This window comes from Perognathus longimembris, chromosome 14 (genome assembly GCF_023159225.1).
Source record: "Perognathus longimembris pacificus isolate PPM17 chromosome 14, ASM2315922v1, whole genome shotgun sequence".
Taxonomy (NCBI): domain Eukaryota; kingdom Metazoa; phylum Chordata; class Mammalia; order Rodentia; family Heteromyidae; genus Perognathus; species Perognathus longimembris.
The window spans coordinates 8,904,884-8,932,801 of NC_063174.1; the positions used below are offsets into that span (position 1 = coordinate 8,904,884).

The window sequence follows — 27,918 nt, forward strand, 5'->3', positions numbered from 1 at the left end:
CAAAACCTCCTCCTTTCAAATCAGGAAGTATGCATAAAGTGCAAGTGGGATTCACTCGAAGGTCCCAGGCGCTTCTTCTGATAGGGTCGCCAAGTCTGTCGATTAAACCGCTGGCCAATGAGGAAGGAGTTAGCAAAATGAGCTCATCTAGTGAAGAGGGTGTCTGAGGTGGGCGCAGTCCTGGTGCTAAGTACCACACAGTAGACAGGGAGGGGGAGGAAGCGAGCAGGAGCGGAGACTTTTAAGGTCACTTCAAGTGGCCATCTTTGGATCAAACTCTTAAAGAGAGTTTAGGAATCGATACTAAAATGAATGAGGCCAGCGGATTTCAGAGCAGTCAGTCTTTAGCAAGGGCAGATTCTGTTTTCCCTGGGTTGGAAACAGAAAAAAAAAAATAAAGAGTCAAACTTGATGAGCTTTATATCACCAGTGTCTGCAAGTAAAAACAGAAAGCTTCCAGTAAACAACCCCTATATGTGTGTGTATGCATATATGTATGTATGTATTTAGTGCCCATAGTCCAGCGTGAACTCGGGGCCTCAAGCCATCACTTGGCCTTTCAAACAAGGCTAGCATTCTACCACTTAAGCTGCAGCTCCACTTCCAGCTTTCAGATGCTCAGTTGGAGCTAGGAGTCTCACAGACTTCTCTGTCCAGGCTGGCTGAATGTCAGCTCCTCAGATCCCAGCCTGCTGAGTAGTTAGCGTGACAGGGGGAGCTGCAGCTCCGAGCTGACTTCTCATTTTATAAGGCAACTTAAGCCTCCGGGGAATTTTTCAGAAGTGTCTTGATAGGTAAACAGTTCAAATGGTTCATAGGTTAGGTAATGTCACATGCAAGATTTTTTCTTCCTGGGACTGGGGATTCAACCTAGGGCTCTTTGCATGGTAGACAGCACTTTGTAACTGAGCTTACATCTCCAGCCTTACTTGAAGACTTCTTAGGGCCTTAGTGACTAGCAGTGCTGTACTTCAGGAGAGAGATAGTATACAGTCTGCAGCACTTCCCATATTTTATGGGGACCAGAAATTTACCTTTTCACAAACCAACTTGGCAGGATCAATATTTTAGAGCAATATTTTTGCTGGTTTTTTTTTTTTTGAGACAATCTTATTATGTAGCCCAATCTGAGCTCACATTCATGATCTTCCTGCCTCTGCTTCTTACTATTGGGGTTACAGATGTGCATTACCATGCCCGGCTTATTGCAACATTTTCTGGGAAATGTTGCCATACAATATTGGTGAGAGAGGACTGGAATGGTTAAGCCAGACTCACTTTAAATTACACAAGCCATTTTAAATATGGAGTTATAATCCTATACCAAAATAATAAATTAGTCAGAATAGCTGGATTCTACTATCTTTGTTACGTGCCCAAAATTATGATCCAAATTTAATATTGCACATGTGTACTTAACATTAATGATGAAAATTAATCCTATTTATTATAAACACAGTAAGTAGGCATCCTCAGGAGACATCTTTTACATTCTTTTTTTTCTGATTATACCCACCATATATGAAGTTAAGCCACAATTGGGATTAAACATAGTATATTATAAAGATCAATAAAATGCAAGTCATAGAAAATGATTCAACACATACTAGTTAAATTCCTGAATTTCTTTTTGGCTTCTGCCCTTTCTTCTGCATCAAAGTACCAAACGGTCATAGCATATCTGCAAAGAATAAACAGGTATAAGAACTGAGATTACAAAAAAAAAAACATATTATGAATCTCACATTTTAAAAATAATTTGTAAAACTAACACTTGGCATTTTACCTATCATTCCAAGTTCCACCCCCTATTTTCATTCAATATTAATTTCTATGGTTTCAACTTTGTGTCAATGGAAGAAAGCATACAAGGACTTCTAGGTTGTGAGGTGAGGAGAATTCAAATGATCCTATAATGGAATCTTCCTAGAGTTCCTCAAGGATGTCAGCCCCATACAGGGAAGACAGAGAGTCAACAGATTATAACAAGGAACCATGGCCTTGGTAGAAAGGATTGGAAAGAATCCATTCTGTGGAAGACTGAGAGGCTCCAGTGGACATTAGAGAACAAAGAAAAGAAGGTGAACATGAGCAAACCTTTGAAAGATAACTTGGTGACATCACAGAAGAATAAAAACTTATGGCTTGCTTTGTCTAGTATGGGATATTGAGGCATGGCTATAATTGAATAATGATGACATCAAGCTTCTACTTCATTCCAATTATTTACTTTATCAGTTCCATGAGATAGACTCTAATAGGAGCTATTTTATTTGTTTTTTAAAAAGATTCCTTTTATAATCATTATAATTAACCACAGCAATGTTTAAAGCACCTGACTCCTCTCCACCAAGGTCTTCGGCCTAGCCTTTGCCAATGTTTCCCTTGGGCAAACTCAGCTAATTCTGCCACAGAAGACAGGGTCTAGTTACAGAATGCCATAAGCCAAGCCACAAGCAGACTTTGGTGGTAGAATTAGAGAGGCATGTTCTTCTAGAGCACATTACAACTTGGTACTGAATATGTAATGCTATTTGGGGTTCAGTTCAACTTGGAGATGTCTGGATGGAGACACTCCATTGGCTTTATTGAACGAGACTTGTTAAGGTCTTCATTCAAAGCTCACATCCTGTCCTCAGCTGCTATTTGTACCATAACTCCTCCAAACGACACTCCTATCTACTTCACATCTCTAGCCACAAGATAAAGGTAAGGAAGAGGTAGAACCAAGAATTAAGACTTTTACCAGAAGTCCCTATATTGATATTAAGCAATACTAAGTTGTTCAGTAACTGAAAACCTTCATATCCATGTGCTTAAAAAAAAAAAAAAAAGATGTAGCCAGGTGCCATGGCTCACACCTTCAATCTGAGCTACTCAGGAGGCTGAGATCGGAGGACCGAGGTTCAAGGCCAGGCTGGAGAGAAGTCCTTGAGACTCCATCTCAAAATAATCTAATAATCACTAAAGAAAAATTAGATTTGTATATTAAAAATTCCCAAGTTTCCCCTTTAACTCTCATTATTACAAACAAGTCAGGCTGTCAGCTAATTTAGAGTACAGCCAGTGTCTCACACACACCGATGTGATGATGAGTTTAGAGTTTCCTGGGAACTACAGTTTGCATCACAAGCCCCTCCACAGGAATCCTGGCCTGGACTACTACCTGGTCGCATAGGAAGGCTGGACTTCATGTGGATTCCTACGATCTGACCAGAAGAAGAGGAGTCTATCAAAAATGGGCTCCACATCAGCGATGAATGACTTCCCTTCTGGAAATATCCTCAGGATCCCACCGTGCAACTGGAGACAAAAAAGAGAGAAAGAAGGTAGATTAGTTCCTGGCCTCATGGGACTTTACTTCCAGCTGGAAACCACAATACCTCCTAAACTCCAAAATAATTGTTGTTGTTGTTGTTGTTGTTAGTTTTTGTTTGTTGTTTTGTGTTCTTTATTAACATGGGGCTTGAATTCAGGGCCTGGGCACTGTCCCTCTGCTTTTGCGCTCAAGGTTAGCATTCTACTACTTGAGCCACAGCTCCATTCCAGCTTTTTGGTAGTTAATTGGAGATAACTGTCTCACAGATTTTCCTGCTTGGGTTGGCTTTGAACTGTGATCCTCAGTTCTCAGCCTCCTGAGTAGCTAGGATTATAGGCAAAAGATACCTCTCCAGCCAAACTCCAAAATTTTAACTTCAGCCTCCAACACAGCATCAAACTTTATCTCTAGCTGACTGAGAGAGATACTTCTTATTCATTTCTTAACACACAAGGCCTTTTTATCTCTACAAACAGGAAATACTGATTACTAGATTACTTCTGTTACAATTGCCAACATCTGACTATTTTGACCTAAAACAAAATAGATAAAATCGCACATCCTACTAGCAAGTTCCACCTCCGACTAACAGCTTCCTAAGAAACATACCAGGCAGAACTTCCCTGCAATGATAATTTCTAGTTTTCTTCAAAACTCTTCTTAGTCCTATGTGACTGCATTGGTTAGACATTATATATTATTTTCCCTGAACTCTCAGATCACTTTATCTGCACTTATCCCACTCTCTTGAACTGATTCATTTTTTTTAACTGTGTATTCCCAATCTGTCCTACGAGATCTACATTCTAGGTGGAAATCAAATGTGGTCCATCACAGCACAAAGCCTGACATAGCAGGAACTCCAATATCTGTTGATTCCACTCTGGGTAATGCACTGTTACTGACCCAGCATAGCACCCCCTACGAATTTTAAGACACTTTAATGGATGTATGTCGGTCATGTGACTGACTAAAGGTAAGCCTTTTCACTAATTCATTGGCTTCCTAGCTTTCATTTTTCGGACCCCAGCTACAATATTGCTTTATGACATCTAGATGCTGCCCTCATGAACAGGAAATTGAAATGCAGAAGGTTCAAACAGGTCAAAGGAGCTTGTAAAGTTCTCTGACTTTCCAGACTCCTAAATCATTCTGAACTCTCAGAGCACGTATGAAGTCCAGCCAAATGTTCATCAGCATGAATGTAGAATTACCGTTGCTGTCTATCTATACCAGCCACAATGCAAAAAATGACTCTAAAGGCCTCCGGCATTCACAAACCATGGCATGTAAGCATGACAACAGGCCCAGGATAAGCTGCGTTGCCTTGAGAAAGAGGGCGGTGTGGGAAGCTGCTCTGGACTACTGGGACCTACATCCTATAGTTCTTTTTCTTGCAGACATCTTTCAATGTTACTGCTGGAAGGGAAAAACATACATACTACTGAGCATTGAGATCACTTCAGCTCTGAATTAGACTATAAAATCCACCCTTAATCCTAATACAGTTCTCTTTTCTTCAGCCATAGTCTCCACACCTTAACAATCACCTACCTACTTTCCACCAAGTTAATTTCTTAATCACTTTTTTTTTTTAAGCTTGCCAGTACTAGGGTTTGAACTTAGGGCTGTGCTTTGCTAGACTTGCTTGCTCATAGCTGGTGCTCTTCCACTTGAACCATGCCTCCAGTCCAGCTTTTTTCTGGTTTATTGGATCTGGAGTTACACAGACTTTTCTATCCAAGCTGGCTTCAAATTGTGATCTTCCTCCTGAGTAGCCAAAATTACAGGCAGGAACCACTGATGCCTGGCTCATAAGTCATAATCTTTACCTCATAAACTTCATGAACTATTCAATAGATGTGAAAAAGAGAAAATAGAAAACAGAAGTAGAAATGATTCAAAAGCCGGAGACAGAACTAGTTGGAATTCAAATCTTTTCTCAAGTGACCTGAATTCTTTTCCTAGTTGGAAGTGGCATGCTCTTTAAAATGATCTCCAGCACACCTTATCTGCTCCCAATCTCCCATGATTCCAACATACCTTAGCATCCCAATTCTTGTTCAGGTAGTAGATGCAGGTGATACAGCGTCCATCACCATTGGGGTTGTCCACATGGCGAACATAACCAGTGCCATTTCCTGGATAGCAAGCCACCATTGCCTGCAGAGAAATCCCCAAGAAGCTGCCGGTTAACAAGCTTCACTTCTATGGGTGAGCAGACAAGCAGTCACCTTCTTGACTGCCATATGATATTTAGTGAGATGCTAGCTTCTTAAGTACATGTCCAATACATAAACGTGGATCATTACCGTAACAAAATTAACATAAATTCATCTCTAGCACAAAAGCTTAACAAGCAGGCCATGCCTTATGGCTCAGTCCAGATGTAAGAATAACCCCACCGTTCTAGAGCATTTCAGACAGACTCTCTTCACGGCAACCTGTCTCCATCATCATTAGGATATTACTTTTTAAAAGAAGTAGGTTCTAGGTTCCGATTTGAATCCTGATAGAGTCACTAGGAATGGGAGTTGGGTATGGCAGTACGTCCCTGTAATCTTACCACTGAGGAATACCGAGGCAGGATGATGGAGAGGTTAGAGTATAGAGAGAAACTGTGACAAAAATAATACACGACCAGGGTGGCTCATGCCTGTAATAGTAGATACTCAAAAGGTTGAGATCTGACAATTGCAGTCCCTGCCTAGGCAGGAAAGTCTGTAAGACTTTTGTCTCTAATTAACCACCAAAAAGCTGGAAGTAGAGCTTTGGCTCAAGTAGTAGAGCTCTAGCTCCTCAGGGAGAGAGTTCAAGCCCCAGGACCAGCATCCAAAAAAAAAAAAAAAGAAGGAAAGAAAGAGAGAGAGAGAGAAATAGAGAGAAGAAGGAAGGAAGGAAGGAAGGAAGGAAGGAAGGAAGGAAGGAAGGAAGGAAGGAATCATTAAGCATGAGGCGTTAGATAGAGACCGCCCGTTTAGACAGCACCCCTGAATTGCAAAACCATGACACTTTATTTACAAAGAGACCCATCCAATGACAAAGGAAATCATGGCATGGTATACTCAGTAGAAAGTTTAGAACAAAAAGAAGAGAGAAGGAAAAGATCAAGACAAAGAAAGCCATACTTGTTAGCCACAGACCCAAGGAGACATTCTTTAGGAAAAAAGATAAGTATCTTACATCATCAAGTCTTTCTTTTTTTTTTTTTGGTTTTATTGTTTTGTGCCAGTACTAGGTGCTGATCTCAGGGCCTCACTCTTTCACTTAGTTTACTTGTTCACAGCTGACACTCTACCGCTTGGGCCATGCCTCCACTCCAGTGTTTTTACTGGTTAACTGGAGATGGAATCTCAAGGACTTTCCTGCCCAGGCTAGCTTAGAACCTCAATCCTCCGATTTCAGCCTCCTGAACATTATGTATTTCTTATACATTATGTATTTCTTAACCATGTTTCTTAATGTTTTGTCCTCTTACTGCCTGATAATTGTCAAATCAGTAGGTGATCTGAAGATCTCTGACTTTGTCTAAGTACTATCTACATCAACAAGGTGGGAAAAAGCTGAAAGGCACTTCAAACATGCGACTGAAAATTACTATTATAGGGCAACAAGCCTCTGTTTCATGGGAAACTTAGAAAGTAGATTTTTAAAAGGCGAAGTACAAACCCCCTTTTCTTTTCAGGACACTGCTATTTTTAAAAGTATTTTTATTAGGAGTCAAGAAACTTTAGGGACATAATAAAAAAATGACGACAGAAATTTTTTCCTGTTCTGTTCACTGCTGTGATCTTAAGACTAGGACTGTGCCTGAAACATAGAAAGTGTTCATTGAAAATTCAATGAATAAGTCAAAGAATTAGTGAATGGTTTCGTCTAAAGAGAAATTCATATTCTACCTAGATCGAGGGTTCTTTTAGAGGCATTTCACAGACATGCTTTCACTCATACATTTGCGGTTCCAGTTCAGAAGATTCTCTGATAAACAACAGAGTATTCCGTCAGTAAAATGACCAGTGGGTAGAGCCCCAATACTGTTGCACTAATGTATCAGCTTTAATCAGCTTCAGAACACTCCAATAGTAGCCTCAAAATGTGGAGCTTGACACCACATGGTTAGCTTGTTTTTGTCTGTCTGTCTATCTATCTAGTCTGTCTGTCTGTCTATCAAGGCTGAATGGTGACCTGACTTTATAATGATCTTCAACCTGAACTCATCATATCCCTTATACTTTCGGAAACACATGCAGCTAGCGATCCCCATATCCTGCCTCTGAACCTTGAAAATGTCAGCACAATCTTATCCTTAGAGTTCAGGCTTGACTGTTAGCTCCAGCATCTTCCTGGAAGTGGGATTTTGAGTTTAACTGCCAAAACGATTTAACAAATGATGGTCCACCTAAGGAGAGGATGGCTGCGAAAAGGGGATTGGGAGCAGATGGAAATAATGGCCTTTCTAGAGAAGAGGAGATAAATGAAGTCACCTGGGATGGGTGGAGATGTTCTGTCAGGATTATCAGGGCCAATAATGATAGTCACTAAGGCTACAATTACTGGCTGGACTTCCTGCTATCTGAGCCTCCCCCCTCCTCCCACCACATGTGTCTGAAAAGAAAAGTGTGCTGTCAACTTTACATTCCTAAGCAGCTCTACTCAGAGAGAAAGGTCAGCGGTCTGGATGCCAGCCATCTGTTTCATCCTACAATTCTACTGATCTCAGGCTGTCTCTCTCCTATACAGAGGAACCTGTGTCAAGTAAACTAGGATTTGATTTAAACATCAAATCTAGGGAAAGCAGTGGGGTTCTTTGGGGGTCATTCTCAAGTGTTTACCAGCATTCAGAACTCAGGTTAGAATCCTGAAAACCAAACAGAACCAGGGAGCTCACAGAAGTACATCCTCCACTGTTGGCAGCAGGTATAAAACACACACATAGAGGAAGAGGAGCTTCCTGTCAGGATGAAGGCTGAAATGGAAGCAGAGTACCTGACTGCTTAGGAGAGAGCAAGAGACCATTTATTTGGCCATGGTGAATATACATCCTCTCTCGTGGTTCCAGAAGCCTTGTTGTGCATCAAGTTTGAAACAATGGAAGGAAGTCATTGTGAGCCTCTGTGAGCCTGTTGAAACCCCATTGGCCAATGGGATCCATGCGTTTTCTGGTGACCCAGGAGATGGGCCCTAACTTGGGCATATTCCCCACTATGTGCTGGTCTTTGAGGCAGGATTTAAAACTACGAGGCTAAGTGTGTGCTGAGAAGCAGATATTACTTAGTAACTACCCATCCCTTCCCATGCCAAGTTGTGCACGAGGCAGAAACAAACTCCGGAAACAGATCGTTCAACTGTGCTGCTATCTAAATCTCATCCAATCTGGGTCTAGACTGTAGACATGGAGGAAAGCCTTCAATGCTGTATTGTTACATGAACAGAGGGCTCGAATGATTATCCACTAAACATTGGCAAGCACTGAACACTGACACTCACCAGGAGGATGTCTTATTTATTTATTACAGGCTTCTCATTGACTAAAACTTCCGGAGTGGACTAATAGTGGAGATTTACACAAGTTTCATAAACGCGTCAGTGTCACCTACAACAGCACATATGGTGGGGTCTGGTTCTGTTGGTAGATGGACGGGTGAGTCCACACACACACCCCCTTCCCCATCCCGTGCCTCCACTGGCCACTCCTGGGCATGTCCCTCCCCCACTCCATCCCCAGGGGCTGCTCTGCTGCTCTGTAGCAACAGGAAATGAGAGGAATGAACCAGGTGTTGCCGGGCTGGCTCTAGCCCAGAGATATGTGCTCTAGGCACCCTCAATAGTCACGTTCAGGCAGGAAATGTGTATGTGTTCTTTAAAGATGTCCACATAAGCTGGGCGGGGTGGCTCCCACCTCTAATCCTAGCTATTTGGAAGACAGAGATGGGGAGAAGCAGGGACTCGAGACCAGCCCAGGCAAAAAATTCACAAGACCTCCATCTCCACCGATATAAAAGGGGTGTGGTAGTGTGTACCTCTCATCTCGGCTACACAGAAGGTGTGAGGGTCAGACAGTTCAGACTGGCCCAAGCATAAATCTGAGACATTTGTTAGAAAAATAAACATTAAAAGCAACAGGGCTGGAGTTTGACTCAAGTGACAGAGTGCTTGCCTAGCAATCAAGGCTCTCAGTTCAAACCCCAGTACCACCAAAGAAACAAATAGATAAATAAATGGACACAGATGTCCACAAGTCCAAGTATAAGATCTGCTTCCCACGTGCTACGAGTAGCACACAGAGGTTCTGCTGATAAAGGCTGTTGGCAAGCTGACTTCATAGAACACTGAATCTCAAAGTCCAAAGATAAAGTTAAAAAATAAAAGTCTAAGATTTCCATTCCAATGCCTAAACAGAATGCTCACAAATGCAATGAACCACAGCTTGACTGCACGTACAAGCCATTTTAAATGCTGGCATCAACCATCCATTGTCCATTCAGCAATGGTAGTCATTCTTGAAACCTTACAGTTACCACTCTGATAGCTCAGTGGCAGAGTGCACACCCACAAGCCTTGGGTTCAATCTGCAGCCCCCACAAGGAAAAAAAAAATCTCATACCATGTTTGTTCTGGGAAATAAAATTTAACATTGTTCATGACGTGTCAGAGTCACTAGCAAGACTTGATCGTACAAGTTACAGCAAAGTGGCTCTGTATGCAAAGTCCAACTGCACAAATTAAAATATTCATCTTGTTCCTTTACAAAATTTGCAACAAATGAAAATCTATGGTTGCATGACCTTTAAACTTGCATTTTGATCTACTAGTGAGTATGAGATCATGCTCGCTGCTGAGCAGAAATGCCCACCAACTTTTATAAGACTTGGTTTTGAATTAAAAATGGTTTTGTTGCAAGGTACCAGTGGTTCATACTTGTAATCCTAGCTACTTAGGAGGCTGAAATCAGAGGCTCAAGGGTCAAAGACAACCCAGCCCATTGTAAAAGAGCCAGTTAAAAAAAAAAAAAACAGATCTAGGAAGAATGGTTCAAATGGGAGAGCGTCAGAATAACAGTCATGAGGCCCTGCGTTCAAGCCTCAGCACTGCCAAATATACTATACTGTTAGCAAGACCCTGTCTCAAAGATCTTGTGCAGAGCATGCTGAAAATAAAACACAGCCTTAGTACCACATAATCCGTATTTAATCTCTTCATATCCCAGTTTGCTCATCTGTAAATTCATGACACTGCATGCTTATCTCCCCATTTGCTGGGACTTCAAAATGTCTTTCAGGAATCCATTGTAACTTCCATATCAGGACTGCCAGACTAGATTGTAACCTGCCCATAATTGACCGAAGCCAACCAGGTACTCCCATGTTAGGACTCTGGAGGGTATAGTTCAATGCCACCTGCCCTAGCAGACTGGCTGCCATTTGCAAGAACAAATTTTTACATTTGATGATGTTAGCAAGCAATAAGATCCTTAGGGAAACTCTCCTAAATGTTGTTGCTCAGGGTCAAAGAAATAAATCAGGATATATGCTGTGATCACCTATAGTCCTAAGTTTCTTAAAAAATCAAGCTTGCACTATGAGCGAGCAGGTTCAGCCATCTCTCAGCTATGTCCCATCCAAAGGTGAAGCTACAACGTAAGTACATCACTCGCATGCTTCCCCACACCTCTGCTCCAAGTCCCCTTCTGGTGTGTCCACTGAATACAGAGCGATGAGGACCACAGTCCATCCCTCCCACCAAAGCACATGACTACCGCGAGTCAGGAAGAGTAAGCAAGTAAGGAAACACACAAACACACGATTCAAGATTCAACAAGGCTTTGTTAGCTTAGAAAAACAACCAACTCCTGGATGCCTGGGGCTCATGCCTATAATCCTAGCTACTCAGGAGCTACTCAGGAGGCTGAGGTGTGAGGATCACAGTTGGAAGCCAGTAGAGGCAGGAAAAGTCTATGAGACTATCTCTAATTAGCCACCAAAAAGCCAGAAGGAGCTGTAGCTCAAGTGATAGAGCAACAGACTTGAAGAAAAAGCTAAGGGACAGTGCCCAGGACCTGAGTTCAATTAAGCCCCAGTACCAGCACTGAAAAAAAAAGAAGAAGGAAGGAAGGAAGGAAGGAAGGAAGGAAGGAAGGAAGGAAGGAAGGAAGGAAGGAAGGAAGGAAGGAAGGAAAGAAGGAAAGAAGGAAAGAAGGAAAGAAGGAAGGGAGGGAGGGAGGCAAGGAAAAAGCAACCAATCAACTTACCACAGCAGATAGTGCTTAACAGTGCATATTTTCTAGCCACATGAGTCATAGGACTCATTCACATTCGTGGCAACAGCCTCAGTGAGAAATTTTCAATGTTCTCAGTCATCTGTGGGCTGAGGGCTACACTTCCAGGGAAATGTTTCTGGGTGATTTGTGGTCAGCACAGAGGCATTTTGTTTAAGAGGCATATTGAGGTGGATAGTAGACAGGACAGCTCTTGGCTAGATACGTGATACCTTGGTTTGTTTTTCTTGTGTTTGTTTGTTTTGCTGGTCCTGGGGTATGAACTCACAACCTTGCACTTGCTTGGCTTGCTTGCTTCCATCTGGCACTCTACTACTTGAGCCATGCCTCATGCTACATACGATTAGGTTTTATTTGAGTCAAGAGCAGACCTTACACACACATAAATGTGCTGCAGCTCTCAAACTCAAGAGTCTCCTTCTTAAAAAGAGAAACAGAAATAAAAACCCTTTAAGTTTGCTATAGGCAGGCATCACACAGGAAAGGGTTTGGGGTGACGATGGTGGTTAGGGGAGGGGGAACATGAGACCACTTGCAGACACTGGCATTTTAATAGAGTCCCAATTTGACCTATGAAATTGTGGCTTCCCTGTATCTTGCTGATCACATTTCCCTACACAACCACAGAAAGGAATGAGAGGGGAAGGGGAAGGGAGGGAAGAAGTCTGGAAGAGGCATTGTCTCTGCAAATTTTGTTTTAAAAACAAATAAACAGGAGCTGGGAATATGGCCTAGTGGCAAGAGTGCTCGCCTCGTATACATGAAGCCCTGGGTTCGATTCCAAATTCAGACAAAATGTCAAATTCATTATTTTCCATTTCAGAGCTATAAAGATTAGATTAAGCTTAGTCTTTATCTAAAGATAAAAAGATCTCCACCTAATAGAGATTAAAAAAAATTACACAGTTGAGAACAGGAAAAGATAACTGAATTTCTTACTCCAGCTTCTGATCACCTTCCTAGAAGGGGGTTTGAGATCTTCAAGGTCATTTGTGGTATCCACTACTGTCACCAGGATGAAATTCTAAAATACAACAAGGGCCTCCCTAGAAGATAATGGCAAAGCATTTATATGCATAAAAAATAAAAAGCACTTCTGGATTTTTATTGTTGTTGTTGTTGCCATGGGGCTTGAACTCAGAGCCACCAAGGCTGGAATAAAAAAAGAGAATTGTAGAAAATGTTAGCACTAGAGAAAAAAGGTAGGAAATTGCTCAAATGGTTATCAGTTATCTTCGTTGGCACTTTGCTTGTTGTCTTTGTTGTTGGTTAAGATCAAGCCTAAGCTATTTCCTTCCTTCTAGTGCCTTCCAGTGAGAAACTGATGTCACAAAATGCAGGGGGAAATAGGAGCCATTGTAACTTAAGCTACCTCCAGCTACTAAATAGTCAAATACCTGCTAAGTTAGTAAGCCTTTTAAGAACCCCAAATTATTCATGAAAATATTTTCTACTCTCCATGTCCACCATAAAAACTATTTGTCTTCCTCATTTGTCCTAAACCCATGCTAAAAATAATTCCATCCCCAGAACCTTATCAATTTCTCCTCACAATATAACACAATAATGACCAGGCCCTTACACTGGAGTGTGTTAATACCCTAGGAACTTAGTACTTCTGCAAATGGAAAGAACTTATTACCCACTCTAAGCTACCTTGATGAGGTGGGTCTAATTGCCCTTCCTGGTTGGGTGAGAATCCTGTGGCTAGAAGGCTGGGAATCATCTTCATTTTAAAATCTCAGGATACTCAGATGAACTTGGCCTTAACTTTGAGATCATACAATGCAAACAAGCACCAACTTGGGAACTTCAGTTCAGTTGTCTGGGTCAGAAGTGGCATATCTAGATTGTGTGTGTGTGTGTGTGTGTGTGTGTGTGTGTGTGTGTGTGTGCCTGTGTGCAGGGAATGGGGCTTGAACTCAGGGCCTGGGTGCTGTCCTGAGCTTCTTTTGCTCAAGGCTAGCACTCTACCATTTGAGCCACAGCTCCATTTCTGGCTTTTTTGGTAGTTTATTGGAGATAAGAATCTCAGGAACCTTCCTGCCAAGGCTGGCTTCAAACCACCAAACTAAGAAAGATAAGCAAGATAGGGAAGGTGACAGGGACTCAAGCCTGCAGTAATCCTAGCTGTTCAGGGGCAGGAGATCTGAGAATCACTGTTGGAAGCTAGTCCAGGTGGGAAAGCCCTGAGACTCTTCCCTCTAATTAACTAGCAAAATAGCCAAACATGGAGCTGTGACTCAAGTGGTAGGGCACCAGTCTTATGTCAAAAAGGAATAGCACCTAGGCCCTGAGTTTAAGCTCCAGTGTGGGTACCAAAAAGGGGGGGGGGGATAATTAGCTCCCACCCCATCCCTGGAAAAAAGGTACATTCTCACATTCTCTCTGTCTCTCTCCATCCCCTCCCTTCCTTACTGCCCCCTCCTTGCACAAAACCACAGGAGCTCCCCAGGCCTGTAAAGTCTAACTGTACTAGAGGGTCCTGTGATTCAGACTTGAAGGGGGGTGGGAATTGCCCTCCCCCAAGAAAAGCCACTAGGACTCTCTCTCAGCCGAGCAGGGATTTAAGGGAATATTGTCATTCCCCTCTCAATTGTGGTTAATTCCTCCCTTTGGAGGGGATTCAGCCAGGGCCCTGCAATGAGGCACAGTAAACAGGGCCAGCCCCATGGACGTATCAATGCAGGCTGTTTGAGTTTGGGAAAGCCGCCCTTCCCGTGGAGGCCTGGCTTCCGGCCAGCTGGGTGATGACTGGGTGACAGGGCTACGTGCACTTCGTGAGGGTGGCAGCCAGCCCACACCCGAGCCGGCAGAGCACAGAACACCGCCAGTCAGCCTGAGGAGGGAAGGGCCACCGGGGGAACCCGCCGCTCCACCCCCCTCTCCCCCTGTCACCAGAGAAATGCTTGCAACAGGGGCTTCCTCACAATTACAAAACCAGCACAAGTCAGTCAAGCCCAGGCTGAGTCCATTTAAATAGGTCAGACATTTAACCAGATCCTTTCTGCTGCCTCACCAATGGTAACAGAGCAGCTGCTGTTTCCTGAGAGCCCCAAGGACCCAGATAGGTGGCACTTGGGCGCATCTTGTTTAATGAGAAGGTAAGGGGCAGCCAGGTTCTGAGTCACGAACCTTGGAAGTCATAGGTGGACCTGGAAATGACCATGTTTCTAAACAGAACAAATCCATGATTAATCCTTCAGGTAACACCTCCCCACCCCCTCCTCAGGACTCATAACATTTAATGCTATTCAACGTGAGAAAATAGCCTTATCAGAAAAAAATAAAACCTCACCTGCAGCTCTTTAAAACTCTGATCTAGCTGGGCACAAGTGTAGCTCACACCTGTAATCCTAGCTACACAGAAGGATGAGAACAGAGGATCAAAGTTTGAAGTCAGCTCAAATAGGAAAGCCCATGAGACAGCCTTTTATCTCCAACTAACCACCAAAAGGCCAGAAGTGGAACTGTGGTTCAAGTGGTAGAGTGCCATCCTTGAGCAAAAAAAGTTAAAGGACATCACCCAGACCCTGAGTTCAAGCCCTAGTATGAGCACTGAAAAAAAGAGAAGAAAGAAAAAGGTCTGCTCATCTAACAAAGACAAGGGATGCCATGAGCTGGCCTGCCAGAGAATTATATAATTATATCTAGGCCTCTTTACATTTTCCACTCTGATCTTAAAACACTGGAAGGACCACTGGTAAGACAATTCTTTGTGAATGGATAATATATAAAAACATCACTTTCCATCAAAACATGCCAGGAAAAATGTCTTGAAGCAATATTCATGAGACAGGAGAAACATCCATTTGCACTTCAACACTTGGAAAAAAAAAATCTATGTGCTAAAAACGAGAACGCTGACACACAGGAAGCCAGTACAGTTAGAAGTCATGAAACAGCCTCCATGTGTATGCACTGGGCAAACACATGTCGCGTGTTCACTGTGTGCCCGACCTGTGCTGGGAACTTCCCAACTCTTAGGTCATTCCTTCCCCAACACCCAGCAAAGAAGGAACATTTCCTCTAACTTACGGGTGAAGACGTGAAAGCACAAGCAGGGGTTTGAAACTGGCTTGAAGTGCAGATTGTGTGGTTGAAGACCATAAAGGCTACACCGGCTACACTTTGCCAGGGAAGCTCTCTAGTGTCTAATCTTCACCAACTTAGCCCCATTCTACTCTTGAGGGAACCAGGATGCTCAGGTCTATTACTGAAGGCATAGTGGTTGCTGCCAGGCACTGGTGGCTCATGCCACCTGATAGCTCAGCTGGGGGCTAAAGCTAATCAAGAGGATGAGCTATGAGAACCACAGCTGGCCCTAGCAGGAAAGTCCATGAGATTCATCTGCAATTAACCAGCAAAACACTGGAAGTGGAGCTATGCCTTAAGTGGTAAGAGTGCCAATCTTGAGGGAAAAAGCTAATGGACAACACTTAGGACCTGAATTCAAGCCCTACTACCAGCATGTGACCCCCGCTCCGGGGGTGGGGGTGGGGAAGGAGTTATCTCTTAATATCCACATGCAGGTTCTAAGACCACCCCCATGGATGTCAAAACTTAGGGATGCTCAAGTCCTTTCTATAAAATGGTAGATTTGTATGTAATTTAAACACACTTTTCCATAGACTTAAAATAATTTCTAGATTACTTTCAGTGCCTAATACAATACAAATGTTAAGTTGTTGTTATATTGTATCATTTAGGGGGAAAATGACCCAATTTTCCCCCTAAGTGTTCAATACAGAACTACTTTTTTCAATATATTTTTGATGTACAGTTGGCTGAATCTAAACATACAGGAAGCTACTTGAATCTAAAAATACAGGAGATGGACTACATTTGATTCATCTTTCCATGGTGATAAAAAATGAAAAAATATGAGTATGCTTGAAATTAAGTCTGTAAACTAAAAGCTCAAGAGGCCATTTGAACAAGAGCCAGAGGGAAAGGAAATGGACTCTGAACCTGTGACAAAGCACCCATATCTAAGCTGTTGTTGTCTTTTTACCACTGCTGGGCTAACCTCAATCCACCATCAAGTCTCTGAAGCCCCTATGGAACCTTCTTGGCCTCATATGCAGTAGTCATCAGCCTCCATCTTATCCCAACACCAGACTGAGCTTTTCTTCCCTCTTAAGTTATACAGGAGGAAGTCAGTCTCTGTCTCTAGAACCTTCCTTCATCAGGTCAGGCCAACAGCAGCCCAGTTTCCAGACTTGTGTCAAAGTCAGATACATGGCCAATGCAGAAAAATGGAAAAGGATATGCAAAAATATCTTACTCCTAAGGGGGGAAAAGTCCTCATAAAAGACTCCCAGGGTGAAATCCAATGTTCCCTACTCACACAAGCCCGGAGCTTGTTTGAGTGAGGTCTGAATTCTACTACCACATAGATTAGAATTCACAGGATGTAGAACTTGTGTTGTGTTCATTAGGATTCATCCAATACATTCTCACTGGCTTAGAGAAGGACTGACATTTGCAAGATCTGGTTATAGGGTAGAAAGTAGAAGGCTCCCAGGGGAAAAACATGTCCAACTATTGTCAGGAGTAGAAAGAGAAACCAGAAATAAAGAACCTGGTCTGGGCCTGGGAGTTAGGGAAGTGGTTAATTATTCCCACACTACTCAGTGATAGAAGATTTCCAAATATGGAATTGAGAGAAACAAAAGCATGACTAGTTGGATATTATAGAGCTGAGTTGGTGAACCCACATTTCCAAACTGCTCCCAAAATACCGAGAAAAGAGGCATTACCTGAAAACAAGTGGTGTGATCTCCAGAGGAACCAGGAATGAAATTGCTTTCCTCCAAACTCCCAGATAAGGAACAACAACAACAAAGACTTCTCTGATGGTGTTCCTGACTTATCAAACACAGGCCCAAACTTTTAAAGTGCAATCAAAGGCTGGGAGAAGCAAATGGTAGCCACTTCCCCATCTCTACCTTTGATTGACCATACCTTTGATTCCAATCATGCGAGTTTCCATTGATTTGTCCTGGTTTTCCCTATGAAAGCCCCAAACCTCAGCCTTCTTCGGCTTCCTAGAGACCAGCTTTTTGGTCTGGAAAGCCACACTTGAGGCTTGAGGCTGAACGGAGCAACACCCATAGTAACTAATACAGATTTATTTTCCCTTTGACTCACCACTACAGGGGAAAGTTGGGTCTAAACTTCCTAATAGTTCTGGAAAACTCATCTGACTGGTTCAAATCATAGAAAAGTTATCTACATGTATGCTTAACATGTGTTCTTGAAAATCTTACAACTGAACTAAAAAACACCTGCTGTGTTTCCCATTTTGGCTATGAATAAGCTCAGATTTCATCAGTCAATTTCACTGATTGACCGATTGTGTGTGTGTGTGTGTGCGTGTGCGTGTGCACGATGTACTAGTGCACTAGTATTGGGACTTGAACTCAAAGCTGGGACTCTACTCCTTGTGCCACATCCACGCTGGCTTTCTGCTGGCTAACTGAAGATAAAAGTCTCTTAGATTTGTCTGGCTGAGCTGGCTCTCAACGCAGATCCTCAGGTCTGTCTTTTTCACAGCTGGCATTACAGGTGGGAATCACCAGTGCTGAGCCCAACTCGGATTTATTTGGTTTTCTGATTTCCTTTCTACAGAGAAGCTGTAGAAAGATACAGCACCAGTCTTCAGAAATGTCACCCCGTGGTTCTCGAACTTTAGCACAGAGTAGGGTCACCTGGAGAACATGTGCATTCTCGATGCACTAGGTTTGTGGAGAAGCCCAATAATTTGCATTTCCAACTTGTGTCCAAGTTGACTGTGACACTACTGGACGGGAAAGTTCTCAGAACCGTGATTATTTAGGGTCAAAACCAAGAGTGTTTCGTGCCTCCCCCCACCCTCCCCTGCAATGATAAAAGAATTAGCCAACTTCAGTGGTTCATTTGGGGAACTGAAAAGGAGAGCCTGGAGCAGTCTGTGACCAGGCTTTGTGGGGTCCTTCCTAAAGCTGGCTGGAAACATTCCAACTGCCACTTGCTAGCCTTCCTGTGTAGGCTGCCTGTCAGGATTACTGGCATGTCAGTACTAGGGACTGACCGCAGAGAAGCCTGCTCTCTCCAGGAATCCAAGACGAGGTGACAAAAACAGGACTTTCCTTGTCAGATGAAAATTAAGGCTCAGTTTTCATTTCATTCTGTGTGTGTGTGTGTGTGTGTGTGCACGCGCGTGCGTGCGTGCGCGCGCACCAGTACTGAGGCTTGAACTCAGGGCCTAGGTACTATCCCTGAACTCTTTTGCATTCTACCACTTGAGTGGATGGATGTGATGGTACATACCTATTAGCCAATGATGGGGGAAGTACAATGTCTGGGCAGAGGTATAGGCCTGTTATCCCCAGTAGCAGGGGTAAGTACAAGCAGGAAGATTGCAGCCCGTACAGACCCAGGCACAGAATGAGACCTTACCTTGCAAATAATCAATGTGAAAAGGGGCTGGAGATGTGGCTCATGTGGTAGATTGCCCGTCTAGCATGTCTAGCCCTGGGTTCAATCCTAAACACCACCAACAGAACAAGAAAAGAGCTGGAGGCATAACTAGTAGAGCCTGAGATATCCTTTGCCAGAGGCTGAGCCAGGATCAGAACCCTGACGTTCTCTTCTCTCTCTCTCTCTCAGCCGGACCTGTATGTAAGGAATACTAAGATCCAACTACAACTCAGTACTTCCTAGAAGGAAGCATGGATTTCAGAACTGAAGAACAACTTACAAAGCTAAGTTCCTTTGAGATGCTCTCTCATAGCATGTCAAACAATTAACACTCAACATCTGAGACCACTGCAGGCTTGTCCTTTCCCTAACAAAACACAGGTGGCTTTTTTTGGTTTCCACTGCTATCTAAGTCCCTTTTGAAAATGAAAACAAAGCAAACAAGAACTTGGGAATTTTAAGGGACAAAACTCAACAGTCTCTGCATTCAAGAAACTTTCAAATGGAAGGTCAACAGAGTAAGCAATCAAATAAATATCTTAGGGCTACCTACTGTGTCAGGAATAAAGTTCTAGGGAACAGACGCAATGGCTTCTGGGAGCATGGACTGTGAAGTGCAGAAGGCCTTGGTGATGCTCTCAAGGCCATGTGTCTGGCAAATTCTTCCTAGTATTTTAGGGTTAGGAGAGAAGGAAAGCTACAGTATACACACACACACACACACACAGAGAGAGAGAGAGAGAGAGAGGAAAAATAAGCAAGCTAGGGACCAATGTCTCATGCCTATAATCTCTGAAGATCATGGTTCAAAGCCAGCTCAGGCAGAAAAGTCCATGAGACTCTTCTCTCCAGTTAATCACAAGAAAAAGGGGGAGGAGGAAGGAAGGAAGGAGGAAGGAGGAGGAGGAGGAGGAAGAGGAGGAGGAGGAAGAGGAGGAGGAGGAAGAGGAGGAGGAGGAGGAAGGAAGAGGAGGAGGAGGAAGGAGGAGGAGGAAGAGGAGGAGGAAGGAAGGAGGAGGAAGGAGGAGGAGGAAGAGGAGGAGGAAGGAAGAAGAGGAGGAAGAAGAGGAGGAGGAAGGAAGAGGAGGAAGAGGAGGAGGAGGAGGAGGAGGAGGAGGAGGAGGAGAGAAGAAGAAGAAGAAGAAGAAGAAGAAGAAGAAGAAGAAGAAGAAGAAGAAGAAGAAGAAGAAGAAGAAGAAGAAGAAGAAGAAGAAGTTGAGAGTGGAGCTATGGTTCAATAGAGCTTTAGCCTTGAGCAAAAAAAGCTGAGGAACAGTGCCCAGGCCCTGAGTTCAAGACCCAGACCTAGCACCAGAAAGGAAGGAAGGAAGGAAGGAAAGAAGGAAGGAAGGAAGGAAAAAATGAAGGAAGGAAAGAAGGAAGGAAGGAAGGAAGGAAGGAAGGAAGGAAGGAAAAAGAAAAAATTCCAGGATTACCTGGGTAGGAAGACAAAAAACATGCATACATCATCACTAGCAGCTCACCAAAGACATGAACAGAAACTCAGCCACAAATCAATGTCAAAAGAAGATGCAAAATTCAAGTAAATGCCACACTGCTTTAAGAGAAATAACTGAAAGAAAGGGGGCACACATGCCATGTATAATTAACAAAGTTAGCTGATCTTACTTGGCAAACAGACAGTGCTCTGAATCAGAGCCAAATCAATGCTTCCTGGAAATCTGCCAAGGCTGAATTCCTTAGTCTGGTATCACGAAATGATGTGTCTGTTGTATTTACAATTCCAAAGCCTCTGCATTCAGCTACCCGCTGGGCACTCCTGGCAGATGCCCAGCAGAATAAATCGGAACTATCATTACTGTCAGAACAAGTACACTGACAAACACCAGAGAAAAGTGACACTCGTTTCTTAAAAGAACATTAGTGAACAGCTACAAAGTGCTGTTCCAAAGGAACTGTTTGTCAATACAATCAGAATCATATTTAAAATGCTGAAGTAAGATGAGAATTCATGCATCAACTCTGGGCTGCTGATAAATGGAACATTAGCGAATACAACCCTCCCTTGTACAGTACATGTTTTCAGACCCATCTTAAGGACCTGTTCAAGATGTCTTCTATTTTATTAGAAATAATGTAGCTTCAAGTACTAAAAGGTACTTGAAGGATATGATTTACAGAATACAGTCCATTCCCTTCCCCAAAGATGTTCAGTGCTTCAAGCTCAGTGCAACCTTTCCTAAAATATTTTATTCACTGACAGGTTTTAAAGATTTTAACTGCAGAGACACTATTTAGGGTAGCCAGTACACAGTCTCTATACTCTAAGAACTATACCTGTTATGGGGGCTCCGGCAATCATATTACCATATTTGTGACATGCTTCTACATGCCTCCCACCAGCTCCAACCAAGACTCAGGTCCCCCTGAGCCAAGATGAGCCCATCACATTTTTCTCCTAGGCCTCCAGTTGAAGGCTGAGGTGGCCATGACGGGCAGCCATCTTGAACCATGCACATGGAATCAGAACTAAAGCCACATTGGGAGAAGAGAGAAGAAACACACAAGCAGAGAAGCAAAAATGAATCACAATGCTCAAAGAATTAATGTACCAGTTGGCTGCGATATGGAGGACTATTTCATGGTCCCAGGTACCCGGATGTTCCCAGCATATTATCCCATTTTTGCTTAAAATAGCTTCCAATTAGAATAAGCTCCACTAAGTAGTGGAGATTCCCGACATTACTTGAGAGGGGTAGGCCAAAATCGTTACTGCTCAACCATGGGGAAATAAACCCACTTCCCTGTAGCATGTTTTCTTTAATTCATGAACTTTTTGCAATTCATAATTCCTCTGGACTGCTTCTGCAGAAGGGCTGTCATTCTGGTCACAATGCAACCTCACTCTACCACTTGAGCCACAGCACCCCTTCTGGCTTTTTCTATATATATGGTGCTGAGGAATTGAACCCAAGGCTTCATGTAGAGGTAAGCACTCTACCATTAGGCCATATTCCCAGCCCCTGTTAAGGGTTTTAATAACCCACCTTGTTAAATAATTTTCCTAAAAATAAACAATAGGAACATACTAGCACAGCGCTTCATTTTCTCCTCAAATGTACTCAATTGACCCATTTCAATGTGTTTTTTTTTCTTTCTTGTTTGTATGCAAAGCCTCTAGCTTAATCCATCTTGAACTAGAGAAACCTGCAGTTCAAAAATATATGGCTACTCAAGAGGCTAAGATCGGAGGACCTTGGTCCAAAGCCAGCCCAGAAAGATAAATCTGGAAGACTCACATCTCCAATTCACCACCAAAAAGCCAGGAGTGGAGGTGTGGCTCAAGTGGTAGAGTGTCCGCCTAGAGTGGAAAAGCCAAGTGAGAATGCAAGACCCCGAGTTCAAGCCTGGGGGCACAAATAATTTTCCTTAAGTATATGGGATTATAAGCTTATTCTCCCAACCTTGCACGGAACACACTCCACAGGCGCTTGTTGAATACATGAAAAGAAGACAAGTAGGAAATCATAAAGGTTAAGAACATAGACTCTGGAGTCAGAGACGTGGGTTAGAATCTCAAGTCTCCACTTAAAGCCTGTAACAATGACACATGCTTAGAATTCTAAGAACTTTATGTGTATTATATTTAATGTTCCTTCCCTTCAAAAGCAGTGCTTTTTCTCATTTTACCCTAGTTGAAACCTAAGAAATTTACCTAAAGGACATAAGGTTTGGTAACTCCTACCCTAAGCCTCTAAACGCTTTTATAACCCCTTTCTGAGACGTTAAGTCAATTATTTAAGCACTCAATTTGTTTAAGTCCTGGCTCTGAAGATTAAATAAGATAGCATTTGTACAGTGTTTAATACTGTGCCAGACAGAGCGAACTGCTCAATAAAATGTATTTATTATTATTAGAGTTAACTAACTGGTGAGTCTACAATGAACTGCTTCAAGCAATGGGGACATTTGGTTCTATAAATTACACGTTCCCTGGAAAACAGCCATTTACAAGATCCGGACAGCCAAAGCAAAAGAAGTAAGTTACAACCAGTATTTATCTTGGATGAGTTCTGAAATCTCCAGAAGGGAGGAACAGATAAGAAATCTTTTGCCAGTCTGAAGACAATGCTCGTGTGTAAGGTTAGGGGGCGCCATACTGCTGCACATTGTAGGGAACCATGTACCTAGAGGGTCTTCACCCTGGGTACATATTTTTTTAATTGTTATTGTTATTATAAAGGTGATGTACAGAGGGGTTATAGTTATATAACTCAGGGAGAATACATTTCTTTTTAGACAATGTCACCCCTTTCCTCGCACTCTCTCCAAGTTTCAGTCTGGATTTTCCATCAACAAAATTGACAAGTATCGGTGTGTGTGTGTGTGTGTGTGTGTGTGTGTGTGTGTGTGTGTGTGTGAAGGAATGGGACCACTTAGTATTTCTTTATAGATTCTTCCACACCATATGCTTTGGCTATTTCTTCAATGAGATGAAAAGCATTATTACATTACTCAGTGACCATTCTAAGTCCAGCCCTCTCACAAATTAATTAAGGCATATGAATTAGTAAGTATAACTCCAAAGAATTTAAAGTACCTATAAAAGGGGAGAGGGTCCTAAACTAAATCTATATACTAGTAATTAGCCTCTATACATTTGTGTAAGTTTGGAAAATTAGCCTCTCTACATTTTTGTCTTTGGGAATTTCCCTAATAAAGTATAAATTCTCTTTGAAAACTAATTTCTACCAAAAACTTGCAAGAAACTGGATGTCTCTATGTCTTTACCCTGGAATGAATATAGAAAAGAGCTTACACAGAAACGGATTCAACTGAAGGAGTAAAGCAAGTAAAGTCATAGGTGAAATTAAGGTGAAACTGACATACATCACATACAACTGGAATGTCTTGAACAATGTTTTAATAATGAACTTTGAGTAAGAGACTCAAGTCCACGGACACCCTCATACAAGCAAACCTAACTTGAAAAAGAATGTTTCTGACTCTATTATTTTCTTTTCTTCATGCTTGGGTTACTTTTGGCTCTCATTAGCCAGGGAATGTTCCAATCTAGAGGTGATCTTTCTAAAGGGCAGGGCAGAACAGCTTTGTGCCAAAACAGCTGAAGAAAAGACTGAAATCTCGATAGGAGATGTCCTTTTAGTGAACACAAGGAATTATTCTCTTTTCTGACACACTAACTGAGAAGTTATTTACTCCATCCAGAAGACAGCCCTTAAGTGAAGAGATGCAACTAATTTTTCTCCTGGCTGCAACTTAGTGCGTTCATTCCATTTGAGAGAAATTCTAGTCTAAAATCCTACTCTCATCCATTAAGTCAAAGCTAAAAGAAAAATTAATTTTCAACTATGTTAGTGACTTCATTCTACCAATTAATTCTGACTCCCCTCCAAGCAAAATTCATTCCTAGAATGCTGGGAGGGCAGGAGGAGTAGGTGGGGTGGATTCCTAACATCTGAGTTAAAAGAACCTTTAAGTGATAAGAAGCCATTGGCTCATCCATGTAGAACTCCCAAGAAAGAGCCTGGGAATGTAGAAGCTAACTCTCCCCTCCCACATTCCTACCCCTAACCCCACTCCAGGAAAAAAAAGAAAGGTCATTTAGTGGGGGAGGGGGGAAACTAAGCAAAAGATAAAGGATGTGCCAAGTGGTACTTCAAGAGGATCAAGTTCAAGGCCAGCCTGGGCTACATAATAAGACCTTATCTCAAACAACAACAACAACAACAAAAACTCTACAGAAGTTTTCTTAGCACAGGCAGCCATCTATCAGGCCCCTCTTGCACTCATCCATTTCAGCTCTCCACACATTTCCAGACTTCCCGTCCTCACTTATGGCATAAGCAAGATAGCATTAGTTTATTCCAAGATCAATCCTACACGGAGCAATATATATTACACTTATCAAAGAATGCTACTAAGGTGAGGATTCGCCCGCTCTGCTGCTGTTTCAAAAACTTTTCCAAGTTTGAGATTAGACCACAAAGCAAGAGCAAATCACTCGGAATTGCCATAGGATGGCCGGGCTGGTCGGTCTACTCCTGTGAAGTGGCTGAAAGAAAAGCAAGTAACAAGACCACCGCAAAGTACAATACCACACCCACACCGTGGCTTCTACCCATTCCCACAGTTCTGTCCTTTCCAAGATAAACACCCCAATGTTTTCTAGCCCATAGGAACAAAACCCAGGTGTCTACATACAGGTGCTAATGTACCCCCTCTGTCGATTCTTTATCTGGTGGTTTTGAGTGGCTCTCGCCATCAGTGGGCAGTTAGGAAATGAACGTGGTAGTGTAAGAAGAGAATTTCCAGTCATGCAGACCAATGTCCTGGGTCCAACAGGTCAAGCAAGGGCAGCACTCCGAAATGAACCGAGTGTTACCTTTGTTCGCGCACACAACTCTCCCTTCCCACCCTCCTCACATCCCACAAGCCAGTTTCCACAACGCAAAACCACAGTTGCCCCCAGAGGTCAGGAGCATTTCAGGAATCCCTAATGGAAAGGCAAGTTTCGGTGTGTCTTACACAGTCGCCGACGATCATGACTACACGGGGACCCATCTCCACGAGTCTAATATCCTTTCCCCGTCTTCGGGTCTTGGAGAAATCCCATGTCTTACAATCAGACCCAAAGCCACTCTGGTCCGGGGCGATCGTTTCCAAGGCCACAGACAACCCATCTCGAGGCCCTTCCCGCCGACTTCTCGGAGGCGTTGTTGGCACGGGAGGCGGAGGGGTCATAGTGCAAGAGGGACACCAGGCTGCCTTCTTGGTTAAAAGACAAGGTTCACAGCCCAGCGAAGGGGACGTGCACCGGCCCCGGGGCTCCCCGTCCCCCCCCCCCCCCCCGCAGCGGCGGCCGTGCGCCCCGGGCCACCCCACCCCGCGCGCGCGCGCGCGCGCCCCGGTCCTTACCTTGGATCGCTCCTTCACGTAGTATTTGCCCAGCCGGCTCCCGCAGTACAGGACCAGCCTGTCGATGAGGGACAGGAGGAAGTTGATGGCCTCGCAGCCCTCCTCGTTGCCCCCGATCCACGTGATCTGGTCCCCCCGCAGGTGCCGCTTGGAGACCCCGGCGCGCGGCCCCGCCAGCTGGCCGTCCCGCAGCACCCCGTTGTAGTGCAGCTGCTTGACCCGCTCCAGGACGCAGTCGCCCACCACCTCGCCCAGGAAGTTGTCCAGGTAGCAGAAGCCCACCTCGTGCAGACAAGGCACGATGTACTCCAGGGCGATCTTCTCCAGGTCCAGCCTCATGATGTGTCCCAGAGGCATCTCGCCCGCCGAGCCCGGATCGGGGACCCCCAGGGTGCACCCGGACAGGGAACGACCTCCGAGAGCCTGACACCGAGGTGCGGGGAGCGGAGCCCGGGGCGCAGCGACCTGCGGCGGCCACGATCCCCGCGCCACCGGAGCGGCCAGGGATGGGAGAAAGTTGCTGTTAACTCTGGTGGGGGGGAAAGGGAGCCCTGTCCGGGGCCCCGCGGGAGGTGCACGGGACTCCACCACCCAGCGCCCGACTGGCCCAGCCAGCAGTCCGGGGCCCCTTAAGGAGTTGCGGAGCAACCTCCGCTGCCGCGGCGGCCCGGGGCGGGGAGAGGCGGAGGCCCGGCCCCTGAGCCCGGACGGTGCACGTCACGGCCCCGCCCACCGCGCGCCCGGCCCCGCCCACCGCGCGCCCGGCCCCACCCACTACGCCCCGCCCCCGGCAGTCCTCCCCTCCCCCGCCCCTCCGAGCTACGGCTCTCTCCAGCAGCCCCCGGAGGACCTCAGTTGAAACTCAGAGGAAGCCGAACGGAGTCTGCAGAATGCCGTCGATTTGCGTGTTGTTTTTTCCCACCACAAACTTGAAAAGCTGGATCCGCAATCTGAAATGCAAATGAAATTAATTGCATACTTCCGCCGCCCTGTTCTGGGCTAGTCACCTCCGGGGAGCAAATGCATTTTATTAAGCCACGATCTCCTTTCTAGGTGCCCCCGGTGCCTGTGCTTGTTTCCCTTCCCTTTGCCCACCAGCCCCCTCCCCCGCCCCCCCCCCCCCCCGGCCAAGCCACTAGCAACAGAGGACTGTAAGGAATTCGGTGATACCTAAGATGAACACATGAATGAACATTCGCAGGAACCCCTACTGTCTGCAAGGTCCGGCGTGCTTCCAGAGGGGCTGGGGGAGGAATGTGTACAGGAAGGAAACGCTGGCTCAGATCTGCTGAACTGCTCAAATAGTGCATTCCACCCAGTCACCATTCAGGCTTTTCACTGCGGTATGATGCTCTGAAATTCTACCTTCAAACTGAATCACATGCACCTGTAACACAGACCTTGGTATGTACCCCCAAAACATACACTGTATTCCAGGTCTCTCTTGACTTTTCACAAGCAACTGCACTCTCACAGGAAGGAGGGACTCTGCCTGCAAGACTTTTTAATTATCCACAGATAACTGATTTTTAACTCCTTTATCACTGGAGATCAGAATCAGGATTTTTTAAATATCATAAATTACCTGCAAAGTGATTTCCATCGTATACAGCTTTTTCACCTTCCTCCCCCCCCCCCCCCCGTACTGTTTGAACTCAGGATCTTGCACTTTCTTGGTGCTCAACCACGGGAGCCATGCCTCCAGCCTGGCTCTTTGCTGGTTATTTTGGAGATGGAGTCTCTCAGACATTTCTGCCTGGGCTGGCTTCGAACCTCCATCATTCAGGTCTCATTTACTCAGGATGACAAGCGTGAGCCACCTGCACACAGCTCAGCCTTTAAACTTCTATTTCCCTCCAAATGGCCCACTTCTGTGCCTCTGAGGGAAGTTCAGGCCCAGAGCCAAGGAAACAATGCCTCTCTATGATAGAAGCAAAGGCTCACTGCCAAGTAAGGACCC

The 27,918-nt window shown here is 44.2% G+C and overlaps 1 protein-coding gene across 1 annotated transcript; it reads right to left on the reverse strand.

The window, feature by feature from the left end:
- Egln3 (egl-9 family hypoxia inducible factor 3) lies at window positions 1-26,636 on the reverse strand. Its single transcript, XM_048362135.1, has 5 exons — window positions 25,959-26,636; window positions 5,363-5,482; window positions 3,167-3,303; window positions 1,608-1,681; window positions 1-369 (listed from the first exon to the last, which is right to left on the reverse strand). The coding sequence occupies exons 1-5, from the start codon at window positions 26,313-26,315 to the stop codon at window positions 338-340; spliced, it is 720 nt and encodes a 239-aa protein (XP_048218092.1). The 5' UTR covers window positions 26,316-26,636; the 3' UTR covers window positions 1-337.
- Between the last annotated feature and the right edge of the window lie 1,282 nt (window positions 26,637-27,918).